Here is a 13,486-nt window from a genome sequence, read left to right on the forward strand (position 1 = left end):
TCATTAAACAACTCCCCTTTTCCCCTCCCCCCAGCTCCTGGCAACCACTATTCTACTTCCTGTTTCTGTGAATTTGACTACTTTAGATATCTCACATAAGTGGAATCATATCATATTAGTGCTTTTGTGACTGGCTTATTTCACTTAGCATAATGTCCTCCAGCTTTATCCATGTGGAGGCACGTGACAGAATTTCCTTCCTTTTTAAGTCTGAATAATATTCCATTGTGTGTATTTATACATGTGTGTATGTATGTATACATTTTCTTTATCCATTCATCCATCATTGGGACATTTGTGTTCTTTCCACCTCTTGGCTTATTATAGTGCAACTATGAACATAAATGTACTAATATCTCTTTGAGATCCTGCTTTCAGTCTTTTGGATATATACCCAGAAATGGGTGGATTGCTGGATCATGTGATAGTTCTATTTTTAATTTTTTGAGGAACCTCCATACTGTTTTCCATAGCAATTGCACCATTTGACAGTCCCACCAACAATGCACAAGGGGAAAATGTGTGGACTTTTAAAACTGTGTGTTTTATTTATTTTTTTAATCCAAAGCAGAACTTTCAAATTTAAGACAACTTCATGTATTTGGAAACCTGTAATACTTTTAACTCAGGAGAGGATGGTCTGTTGACCCATTTGCTCCAATACATTATGAAATCTAAATATAGTTATCTGTAACCAAAAACAACATGGAAATTACTTTTTTGGCTAACTAGCATAATTTTATAATAACATCCCTGTGTAATTTGGGTCTGGTTTTCAGGGTGAGGAAATAATCATGCTAATCACCATAACGGGGCTGTCTGGTTCAAAACAAACAACACAAAAATGGCTTCAGTCAACTCATCCTCAGGCTCGTCTTCCATAGTGTTAGTTGTGTAAGAAACAATGTGAAATTTTTAACTGAAGAGTGTACTATCAAAGACATTTTTTTTATATACCCACTTTGTTCCCTCGTTATGCTAATCTCCCTTATTGAGTATAGAAGGGAGTTTCCCAGATCAGTCAAAAGGTCTATAGTGGCAGGCACTTTTAATCTATGGAAACTGGGTCTAAGAGCTGTAATTAGAAATTTTTAATGTACACGCTTCAATGAAATTTGAAGTGATAATAGGTGGGGAATGCAAATTGACATTCATTAGGTGTTCCTAGGTTGGTCCCCATTTCGTAATGCTGAACTTTATTAATAGTGACGCTAATGATGTCCCACTGCCTGGGACAGACTGCAGTCCAGCCCGTGGATGCATTTAGCTCGTTGAGAAGCTAAATGCAGGGTTCCATTGTTACCTGCTGACGTTCACCAATAATTCTTGAGCTTAAATAAAAGTTACTTTTAAAATATGAGGACATTGTAGAGGTGGTGGTTATATAATGTTTTCTAATTTATGTGATTCAGTCTTCGTAATTGAAAAATATTAAGTTTTCTGTATTGGGGGCACCTTAGGACCTTACACCAGAGCAAAGCAGTTTTGGTGGATTTTGTTTATTTACTTGCTTATTTGTTTTTTGTTTTTTTTTACTTTTGGCCCACTGATTGACTTTTAAACCTTTTATACTCTTTAGCATCTTGATGGAAATATTTATCTATACTTTTCACCAGATCTGTGTTACGGTTTCGTGTGACTTTTCTTCTCCCTCCAGGATCGAGTAATGATAAACCGATTAGACAACATCTGTGAAGCAGTGTTGAAAGGCAAATGGCCAGTAAATAGGCGCCAGATGTTTGATTTCCAGGGCCTCATCCCTGGCTACACGCCACCCACCGTGGACAGTCCCCTGCAGAAGAGGAGCTTTGCCGAGCTCTCCATGGTCGGCCAGGCTAGCATTAGTGGGAGTGAGGACCTCACGACTTCTCCTCAGTTGTCAAAGGTAAGTTAGAGCAGTTGGCTTTTGCGGTTCAAAGGTAAGCTCCCTAAATCTTGCTGTAGTTAGGAAGCTTGTGTTTCACTGGTTCTACTTAGAAGGAAGATGGCTGCTGTTTCCTCAGCTCCTTTCAACCATCACGACTGTTTAATGCCTTAAGCTTGTAGTTCTTCATTTCTGAAAGCCAGCCCGTATAGCAGATACAGTTTTGGCTCATTATTTTGTTGGAAATTTTCAATAGGAAGACGCCCTCAACCTCTCTGTCCCTCGCCAGCGGAGGAGGAGGAGGAGAAAAATTGAAATTGAGGCCGAAAGAGCTGCCAAGCGGCGAAACCTCATGGAGATGGTTGCCCAGCTGCGGGAGTCTCAGGTGGTCTCAGAAAACGGACAAGAAAAAGTTGTAGATTTATCAAAGGCCTCAAGAGAGGCAACAAGCTCTACCTCAAATTTTTCATCTCTTACTTCAAAGTTTATCTTGCCTAATGTCTCGACACCAGTGTCTGATGCCTTTAAGACTCAAATGGAACTGCTCCAGGCAGGTCTGTCACGCACACCCACGAGGCATCTGCTTAATGGCTCCCTAGTGGACGGAGAGCCTCCCATGAAGAGGAGGCGGGGACGGAGGAAAAACGTGGAGGGCCTTGATCTGCTTTTCATGAGCCACAAACGGACGTCATTGAGTGCAGTAAGTTCAGGAGCTCACTTCCCTTGTGTCTGCCCACACTGACAGCCAGGGTCCCTGCTCTGCTGACGGTGCAGGTCTGTGTTCCTCTCAGTGACGTAATATTAAAGCTGGCTTCTTCCACTAAAAAAAATAGAATTACAATGAGCAGAGTCACGGTTCTGAGCTGGAAAATTGTGTTGAACGTTGATCCAGATCACTCAGCCTGAACCAGATGTAGCTTGAGGATTTATTCTTCCCAAGATCCTGATGTATTGATGTTCTCGGAAGACTAGCCCAAAACAGAAATGTGTTCTTCTGAGCCTATAGTTGTTATCTCTGAATTCTTGAGGTGGAAAAAGCTTCTGCTCTTAAAAATATTGATATGTTTTGGGCCTGGCATTTATTAGACGAGTATAAATGTTTAGTTTCAGGCTTAAGATTTGTGTTCGTATACAGAGCTAGCGATTGCAAATTCTCCTCCATAACTAGATATTTTAAAAATCTCAACCGAGTAAAGATCTTTGCTAGTTCAGGTTTGAATGCAGTGTATGTACCAGTGGATTTTGACGTTCTCTTTTTCAATTGAAAGGCAATGAGAGCAGGTAATCAAAATAACTCTCTTCACTAATCTGCTTGAACCACACCACCTAAAAATGTGCCACCTCACTGATGACGAGCGTTTTCCCCACAGAACCTGATGACATGCAATCTTTTTCAAAGGGCTAATTAGTACTGGATATTTTAGCCTATCAGTTTGAAACCCGAATCAGCGTGGTGGTGCTGGGGCTCATTGTCTGTGCGCGAGGAGCCACTGCTCCAGGAACTCTGGGCCCTTCCCCTGGGCAGCGGGACACAGTTTGGGAAGCTCTGAAATTTGAAACTAAGGGGAGGCATTTATTTCAATGTGTTTTTCCTTATTCCATCTCTGTTATTATTTGCTCATTTTCTATTTCTTGAACCTAGAGGAAGCTTAATAACTTTCAAAGAGTAGGAAAGGGTGTAGTTGGGTTAAAGTCTAGAAATGACCAAATAGCATTCGATGAAATTTGTCAGCTGGTGGGATCTGATTAAAATGGAAGCATCCAGGTGGCTAAAAGTTATTTTTCAGCATTCACCGTCAATGTACATCAGTTGTAATAATGGTCAGTTTTGTTGAGCATATGATTACTTTTAGGATCTTGTAAAAACATACTTTGCGGTGGATCCACTGTGACTGGTTGTTCCATAAGTTAAAATATCATTTCTGGGTGTGTGGTCCCCAAAGTTGTATCACTAGTGATTAGCCTTTCTGCTTGAAACCACCTGAACGCTTTGATAGATTTTGTTCACTGAAAATCCTTTCTCCATAAACAGCAACAAATTGGGGAGTTTCTGCAGCTCACATCTCTCTTCATTTGCTGTTTGTGTTTAATATTGGAATCACAGCACATGCTTCTCTGTGGACCAAGGGTCAGGAATTAGCAATCAGTGCGACCTAGGTGCTGTTTTCCTATTGCAAGTGCACATCCTGTGTTACACTGATGACTGACTGTATTCATTTCACATATTTTAAGCTGTCGCCAAGAATTTATTGATATTTTTCTTTCTCTAAAGTCACATTGAGCAGCCCAGCTCAAGTCTGAGAGAACTCCTAATAGATGTTGGAGAATGTATTTTAAGTTTTTTGTTGTTGTTGTTTTGGGTTTTTTTCACACTGTGAAATGTTGGAATTTGCAGATTCCTCATTTGGTGTTGTGGAGGGTTACGTGCATGCACATAAATACAAGGACAACACTGATTGCTCTATAAATAAACTGAGTAGTGAGGAGGTATAAAGGTTGGCAGAGTTACTTGTGTGGAACAAGACAAATCCTGAAATCTTGTGTTATGTCAGCACTCAGACTAGAGACCATTTTGTGTTGCCATGAAGAATGAAGGTGCAGTCATCATGGATTCAGCAACATTGTGGGCACCAGCCCTGCCCCCTGTGCCAGGCAGTAGGATGTGAATAATAAAAGCCTGACAAGTGCTTGCACTAGAGAACTCAGTGTTTAAGATGGGTGACAGATAAATAATAATATATCATAGTTGTGGGGCATGCCTGGGGTACTTTGTGAGCCCAAAGGAGGATTGGGAATGGAGGGAGGAGGATATGGGGAAGAACAGATGAGGATTTTCCCTAGAGATGGTAATACTTTGGTTAAGTTTTGAAGATTGTGTAAGAGTTGGTCATTTGAAAAGAGGGAGTGAAGAGAGCATGTGCAAACGGACTGAGGCCAGAGAGAGCCTATCACGTTTGGTAAACTAAAAGTTATTGGCCAGGGAATTTGGTGAGAAGGCGAGGTTCAGCAGAGAGGAGCTTGGAGACAAGGTAGGATGCAAATCATGGAGGACTTTGATTGCCATTCTAAAGAACTTGGATTTTATCCTGAAGGTGATGAGAATTCAATTATCGAAATAGTTGAAATAGGGGAGTGATATCATAAATTTTTGAACTGGGAAGAGTGTATTTTAGAAAACGGACTTCAGTATAGCAGTGTGGAGGTTGGATTAAAGAAGCAAGGAATGAGAATCAGGGAGAGCATTTAGGAATATTGTGGTGATGTGGGTGGGCCGTGATGAAGACCTGAACCAAAGCTGGAGCAGTAGGAATGGACAAATGGCTGACATAGAAGATGTCTGGAGGTTGAAATAACAGAGTTTGAGGACCAGTGGCTGGACAATGGTAGAGTCTAGACTTCAGCCATGGGCAGTCTTTCCAGTGTGGCACACATACCTAATGCAGAGTATCGTACTACCAACAGAATTGTGCTGTCCACAGAGTGCCAAAAAGCTACGTGTAAACTGGCTTTTGGAACTGCCCTATAACTGATTCTACAGTGTGAAGAATGATATTAAAGTTTCACCTTCTAATTTGATAGCTATTCCAGAACTGACATTGTCTCAAATAATTTTTGTCCCTTTTTGATCAAGGGTAGTATTTTCTTGGGATAGGGCATTGTCAGAATCTGTCTTCATGTGAGAATTCAGACCCTTGTCAACTTTCTGCAGGAAGATGCTGAGGTGACCAAAGCTTTTGAAGAAGATATAGAGACCCCACCAACGAGAAACATTCCTTCTCCTGGACAGCTGGACCCAGACACACGGATCCCTGTTATAAATCTCGAAGATGGGACTAGGCTGGTGGGGGAAGATGCTCCTAAAAATAAGGATTTAGTTGAGTGGCTGAAGCTGCATCCTACTTACACTGTTGATATGCCAAGTTATGTACCAGTAAGTATTACAAAGTTTAGAGTTGGGAGGAACCTTGCTAGGATAGTCCATTACATTCTCCCATACAACATAGAAAATCCCCGGTCCCTCAGCCTTTGGCTTGAATGTCTCCTTGTCTCCAACATTTCCCAGTTTTTGTCATTGTATATTCTGCATTCGAGAAACTAGCATCAGGTCTGTCCTACATGAAAGGCAGCCTTGTAGTTATCTGAAGATGGCTTTTTGCCTATTACACATTTCCTTTCCTTCTACCACCAAATAGCCATGATTTCTTCAGTTATTCTTTACATGACATAGTTTCTAGGTGGTCTTATTATTGGGGTAATACTCATGAATGCACTGTAATTGGTCTCCAGACCAGGTCTCACCAGCACACAATACTAGGAAGCTGTTACTTGCAGAGATTTGAGCAACTAATGTAGCCCAAGACTTTATTAGTTTCTTTTGAAAGCAACTACACTTATGCCTTATATTAAACATTAGACAGTATCTCCAGATGATTTGTTACATAAACTGTTTGCTAGCTGGCAATGCAAATCTTTCACTTGCTATACTTATATAAAACTTAAATGTAAAATTTTACATTTTATTTTGTTTAGTTCAGCCTGAGTTGAGTTCCTGCCACTGAGAATGCCACCTCCTGCAAAGGTCCTTTTATCCCTGGGGTTGGTTATGTACAGTCTTGTGTCATCAGATGTGACATCTTCTCTGTATTCATTCAAGTCACTGACTAGAAATTAACAAAGGTACTAGAAAAAATTTCCTTAAAAAATACCAAGACTTGGTTAAACACTTGAAGAAAAGACTTTAAGCAGGTTATTGATAGGCAAAAAGAAAAGCAAATTCTCAGCTTACATATTCTTTTAGTAACTATGGTTACTAAAACCATAAACTATGGTTTCTAATAATTAAAACGATTCTTGAAACTTCCATAGTAATTAAAAATGACTTGACTGTACTCTTTGTCATTTATATAGGAAAGAGTAAGTACTAAATACATATTTTTTTTTTTTTTGCAGAAGAATGCGGATGTGTTGTTTTCTTCGTTTCAGAAACCGAAACAGAAACGACACAGATGTCGAAACCCTAATAAATTGGATATAAACACTTTGACCGGAGAAGAAAGGGTGCCTGTTGTCAATAAACGAAATGGGAAGAAGGTAAACTCTGGGAAAGGGAATTGATCTCTCTGTGATTTCTTAGCCCAGAAAGAAGTGTTTTATCCTGACGTCTTTTATAAGGAAAAAGAATCATGTTTCTTCCAGAATATATGTATATGTGTGTATATATATAGATGGGGGAGGAAGAGACGGAAGGATCTGTGTATTTTTAAATCACTTTTCAAATGCCTCTCCCCAGATGGGTGGAGCTATGGCGCCTCCAATGAAGGATCTACCCAGGTGGCTGGAAGAAAATCCTGAATTTGCAGTTGCTCCCGACTGGACTGATATAGTGAAGCAGTCTGTAAGTACAAACTGCATTTCTTTCAAGAAATGTATCTATACAAAACTGTTTTGCTGAATTTTTCTTTATTTTCTGTTGGTCATTAATTATTCAGTTATAACTTATTCTTAGCTTAAAAGAATTGACATACTACATTATTTTCATACATCATTAATACATCATCATTTCTTGTATCAATACATCATTAATCCAAAGTGGATTAATTTGTCAGCTCTATTTGAAAGGATTGTGTAGAGGTATGTATTCACAGTCTTGCAGGTGGACTGGCTGTGGGAGGAGTGCCCTGGGTAAACCTAGTTAACAGCCCATCTCTGGAATGGGATTTATGGTGGTTGAGATCTTTAAGATTAACTGTGATTTCTGATTTTAAAATAAACAAGCAAAATATACAACAGTTCTGCGTAAAAGATTTTTTTGTGATTAGTTTCTTTTTAAAATTAATTTGTTAATGATATGTTGATTCTTTTTTGTTTGTTTAAATTATACAGTGAAATAGCTTATTTTTCTTTGGGTGTATGGTTCTGTCAGTCTTAACACGTGTAGTTTTGTGAACTGCCACCATAATCAGAATACAGACAATTCCATCACTCCCCCAAATTCCCCTTTATTATTCTCTCCCCTACCACCCCCGGCCCCTGGCTACCACTGATCTGTTGTGCATCCCTAGAGTTTTGTCTTTTTGAGGATGTCAGATAATCAGAGGTATAAAGTACATAACTTTTTTGAGATGACCTCTTTCACTCATCATACTGAGATTCCTTCAGGTGGTTCCATGTGTCCAAACCTTGTTCCTTTTCATTACCGAGCAGTCCTCCAATTGTGTAGCTATACCCTGGTGTGTGGTTATTCCTTCCCCGTGGAACTCCTTTCACGGGGTTTCCTTCTGGGCTGTTACCGTATTTTGGAAATTATGACTAGAACTGCTATAAACATTCGTGTACAGCTTTTGGTGTGAACATAAGTTTTGTTTCTCTAGGATAGATACTGAAATGTAATTTTAATTAATTAAATTTTCATGTTTTCAACCACCCTCTGATGTACTATTTCTCAAGTTAGTTATAGATGCAGGTAACCTGACATTTACCTCACTGATAGAATAGCCTTTAACAATTTTTCTGCAATTCAGCATAATTCAATGAGCTAATGTAATGCTAAAATATAGAATTTTTGCTTTCATAAGCTTTATCATTGAGCTTTTAGAATGGAAATAATTATGTATTTCCGTTGAGAATGTCAATTTTCAGATCATCACAAAAGCCCACATTGAAATTAAGTTTTCTTTAGCAACTTTTATAGCCACTGCTTGCCCTCCGTTTCCTTCAGGGTTTTGTTCCCGAGTCGATGTTTGACCGTCTTCTCACTGGACCTGTGGTGAGGGGAGAAGGAGCGAGCAGAAGAGGAAGAAGGCCCAAAAGCGAAATCGCCAGGGCAGCTGCAGCTGCTGCTGCTGCTGTGGCCTCCACTTCAGGAATCAACCCTCTGTTGGTGAACAGCCTGTTTGCTGGAATGGACCTTACGAGCCTTCAGAATCTCCAGAATCTGCAGTCTCTCCAGCTGGCAGGTCTCATGGGCTTCCCTCCAGGACTGGCAACAGCTGCCGCTGCTGGAGGCGATGCTAAGAATCCTGCTGCCGTGCTGCCCCTGATGCTGCCGGGCATGGCGGGCCTGCCCAACATGTTTGGACTGGGCGGGTTGTTGAATAACCCTCTATCCGCTGCTACTGGAAACACCACTACTGCTTCGAGTCAAGGAGAACCGGAAGACGGCACTTCAAAAGTCGAAGAGAAGGGCAATGAGAACGAAGAAGAGAACAAAGACTCTGAGAAAAGCACAGACGCTGTTTCGGCTACTGACTCTGCGAATGGATCTGTTGGTGCTGCTACTGCCCCAGCCGGCTTGCCCTCAAACCCGCTCGCCTTCAGCCCTTTCCTCCTGTCCACCATGGCTCCAGGCCTCTTCTACCCGTCCATGTTTCTACCTCCAGGACTGGGAGGGTTGACACTGCCTGGGTTCCCTGCCTTAGCCGGACTTCAGAATGCCGTGGGCTCCGGCGAAGAAAAGGCTCCTGACAAAGCCGAGGGTGGCACCTTTCAGGAAGAAGAGAACCTGGAAGGCAGTGATGCCGAGGAGAACCTGGATAAGACTGCAGAGTCCTCCATCTTAGAAGACGAAATAGCACAGGGTGAAGAGCTAGACTCACTTGATGGGGGGGATGAAATAGAAAACAATGAGAATGATGAATAACCAGTACCAGTTCCAGTTCAAGTGTTTAAAACTTTTGACAAGTGGTAGTCCTACTGTTTACACTCACAGTTAATGTCCATACCTAGTTTTATAAGCTGTTCTGTAACATAGTGTAGCAAAAAAAAAAAAAAATTCCAAGTCATGTTATACAGGTGTGTCAAAAGGTATCTCGGTCATTAAGTATTGTGCAGTGCATTATTTATTATCCCTAGGAGAGATGAAATTCAAGAGGTGATCATGTCTTTTTAAGGAAACTTACATAATGCTCTGCTTTTTTTTTTTTTTTTTTTTTTTCCTTTTGGTACCATTGGTATTATAATAAAGAGCAATTTGTAACTGAGGGGCACTAATGGAAGGAAGTGCTGCTCAAAGGAAGTATGAAGTTATATATTTAATTTTTTAATTTTAATTTTTTTGCTGTGAAGGTCAAGATGAAATTTACCGTACATATCATCCTTGCTCATTTGTTTCCCTTTTTGACTGTATGGGGGTTCCCACACTTGCGCATATACACACATCCATACACTCTGACAATCTCCACGTTGGTGTGAACGTCTCTGTCTCGAGGCGCAGCAATAATAAGGCAGCTGTTGAATGTGAAGGGTCCCTTTAACCTACTGGGAGGGTTCTTGCCAGACAGAACTACAGTTCCATTGTCTCGTGGTCTTGTAATGCACTGGTATAAACAAAATAAATAGATGAATAAATAAAGAGTGAGAGAAGAGAGAATCAGGTACCTTTTTTAAATTAAAGGACTTTGTTACTTTAGCCACAAAGCTAAAACAGCATTACCTCAGCTCTAAACTAGCCTTGAAGTTTACAGACATGACTTTGTAAATGTATTGTTTTTCTTTGTTGTGATGTCCTTTTATTTTTTTCTTTGAAAACTGCTATCATGTAAGATAAAATGTAAATTGCTGCCAACTGTAGTAATGATGCTTTTAATAAAAGTGACCCATGATATGCAGAGATGTAATTATAGAATGTAGTACGTAGGGCAACTGGCGTTCACTCTATTTTTTGTATTCGCAATAGATGCAAATACAGCGTTCTGGCCTTTGTACGGTTTCTTGATATATCCTCCTATACTCGATTAGCTGTTACTCATACGCTAAACTGATTGTCTTCAGACTAGACAGGAGGAAAAAACCTTAAATTACCTTCACTTAATCCCACTCCAGATATCTCAACAGAACCACGCACAAAAACCTCCTATTACTCCCTCGAAAGGGCATCTGAGACTGAGAATACTTAGAAATGTGTGCAGCCTCTGATAATGTGGTACACTAAAGAACAAAAGGGCAAAAGAAAAATGAGGCTTTAATAGGCACGATATCTAGGTCATTTATCCTTGGTTAATGGGTGGAAGAACACAATGCCGGAGTGTCAGCAAGGGACACAAAGGCGGTCTGGTGTCCTGCAGACCAGTGCTTGATGCCAGAGACTGTGGAAAACCCGTGTGGGATTAAAAGGGACCCACTTAAGCAAGCTCATGTGCACGTGCACATACTCGTGCATGCACACACGATCGTGCACGCGCACAGTCTTGAGAGCTACTGATTTGTGCACCCCTTTATGATCTGTGATATTGAAACTAAAGTAAAATTTGAGATCTTCTGTTTTCACCTTTATGTCACCTGGACAAACACAAAGCCACGTTTCCGTGCAGTGAAAAGGAAAGGAAGAGACGTGGATGGAGTTCTGTGTCCACTGCGTCCCTCCACGCCCTCCCCAGTGTACACATGCAGTCCATCCCTCACGAGCGGTCACGAGACAGGTTGTCTAAACTCGTTTTTGACAATGAGATTCGGTTAATTTATATCCCAAGATGAAAATAGACCCATTATGATTCTGGAAAAGGAACAGCTTGAAGCCTCCGCTCTGGAGAACCTATGGCAGATTTCATCCATCGTCGTTACTATTCTCTCTCGAAAGTTAACAAATGGGTGGTGTGCATTGGAGGAAAAGTGCCTTTAAGAGAATATCTTCTGAAATGGAATTCTCTGAACATGGAAAAGAAGACTAGATCTGTGCCAAGTATAGGGAATTTAAGTATTTAAATAACAGATAATTTAAGCCTTAAAGTAAGACTTTAGGTAGGGAGAATATGTTTAATAAAATGAGTCATAAAAGGGTCTTTTTCTAAAATTCTTTATAGTGTTGGAAGTTTTCCTCTGACTTTCTGTAAATAGAGCATACAATGTGACTCTCTTAGAAGAAAGTGCTAAGAGCAGTGATGGTCTTCAAAGCAAAGGCATTGGTTGCTTGTGGCCAGAAGGAACCCTGAGTAGATAGACGGGTCAGTGGTCAGCTCTGCGTTACCTGGGATTCATTGGTTCACACGACTTTAAAGTCATTCATATTTCCACGTTGGAAAATGCATTTTTTTTCTTCTAATGGAATTAATAATATTAGGTCTTAAATTTACTTTAAGAAACATTTTAAATTAAGTCTAATACTTAATAACTAGTGTGCTTGGTGTCACTTAAGCGCTGTGCGTGCTCATTGCTGCTTAGGACCACTTCTCCTCTGTGAGGGAAGTGCTGTTCTTCTGTGAGGAAACTGAGACCTGGAGGGTTTGAGTAACTGGCCAACAGGAAATACAGGAGCTGGATTTGAACCAAGGCTGTCTGACCTCGGAGCCTACTGACAGTCTCCTAAAATACTGCACTCGTAGGTCTCTGAAAGAAAATTAGCATACAGTGGTGGTTTGGAGTGTTTGGGGCTTCTATATTTTTATATTTTCCCCCCTCAACCCTCTATAAGGGATCTTAAGTTGCAGATTGGAATTAAGAGAAAGTCTATATGAAGTAGAGCCTGGAATAGTGTGAGCTCTGACTGGGGAAACTTGAGTCCCAGTTACCTCATTTAAATTTGGATTTATCTTGCCCCATGAATATTTCTATTTTATAAAGAAATCAAGTCTTTAAAAAAGATGAACTTACTCCAATAAGCCTTAGAGCTAGTAAATTGCAAACCTGGTGTTTGGCCCAGAGTGATGGAACCCCAGAGCCCGGGCCCTTCCCCGCGGCCCTGGTGTGCTTCACGTTCATCGACAAGCATTTATTGGGTGCTCTGTGCAAGAATATAGCAATGGAAACAAAACAAAACAAAAAGACTCGTTCCCCGCTGTCATGGGGCTTATCTTCTAGTAGGATGAGACAGGTGATAAACAGATTACAAATAAAATGTAGATTGAGTAGGACTGTTAAATAAGGTGATGGAGTGGTCAGGGAGGGGCTGTCTTGAGGGACAACTCTGCTTACCCCTGAATGATGAGAAGAAGAGCTGGCTGGAGAATGTTCCAGGCAAAGGAAAGAGCTAATGCAAAAATCCTGAATAGAGAGTGAGCCTGGAAGAAGAGGGGGCCGGGAGTCTGTCTGCCTAGAAGAATTGGGAGGCAGGGATCAGGATGGCCCTGGTGGAGGGTTCGGATTTCCTTTTAAGGGCTGTAGAAAGTGCTCGGAAGGTTTTCTGAAGGAAAGCGATATGATTATATTCATGTTTTTAAAATAAATAATTACTATGGCTGCAGTGAGGAAAAAATGGCTTGTAAAGAGGAGTCAGGAATTCCAGCTGGGAGACGGCTGTAGCAGCCTTAGATCAAGGTAGTGTGGGTAGTAATGTAGACGGAAAGCGGTGGGTGGATTTGGGATATATTTTGAAGAGACAGACCCTCCAGTTTAAATTACATCAGTTATTTGAATTTACTTTTCAGGATTACTCCCAGTGATAATATACCCAAAGGTAAAACCAACAGACGAAACATGTTTGCTATGTTTTGTTTTTGTTTTTAAGAATTCCACGATTAGTGTTACAGGAAAAGATACTGGGAACAGAAGTTTTTCCTTCCATGTCCTGTTACAAAATTATCTTTTTAGTTCAATGAAAATCATTTGTTAATTATCTTTGGGAAGAGTTTTTAGAAATTATTTTCAACGGAGTGGAGGTAAGAACATGTGTGCATTGTTGAAGTGATTGTG

At 40.6% G+C, this 13,486-nt stretch overlaps 1 protein-coding gene across 6 annotated transcripts in view; it reads left to right on the forward strand.

The window, feature by feature from the left end:
• CHD7 (chromodomain helicase DNA binding protein 7) overlaps nt 1–10,555 on the forward strand; it is a 180,752-nt gene extending 170,197 nt beyond the window's left edge. For all 6 annotated transcript variants that reach the window (XM_058528758.1, XM_058528759.1, XM_058528756.1 and 3 more), the window contains 6 exons: nt 1,658–1,885; nt 2,121–2,564; nt 5,574–5,795; nt 6,815–6,955; nt 7,155–7,259; nt 8,583–10,555. In XM_058528758.1, the coding sequence (XP_058384741.1) occupies nt 1,658–1,885; nt 2,121–2,564; nt 5,574–5,795; nt 6,815–6,955; nt 7,155–7,259; nt 8,583–9,503 (2,061 nt within the window). In that variant the 3' untranslated portion in view covers nt 9,504–10,555. The remainder of the gene's footprint in view (nt 1–1,657; nt 1,886–2,120; nt 2,565–5,573; nt 5,796–6,814; nt 6,956–7,154; nt 7,260–8,582) is intronic.
• The last annotated feature ends 2,931 nt before the right edge of the window (nt 10,556–13,486 follow it).

Source organism: Diceros bicornis, chromosome 33 (assembly GCF_020826845.1).
Source record: "Diceros bicornis minor isolate mBicDic1 chromosome 33, mDicBic1.mat.cur, whole genome shotgun sequence".
Lineage (NCBI taxonomy): Eukaryota > Metazoa > Chordata > Mammalia > Perissodactyla > Rhinocerotidae > Diceros > Diceros bicornis.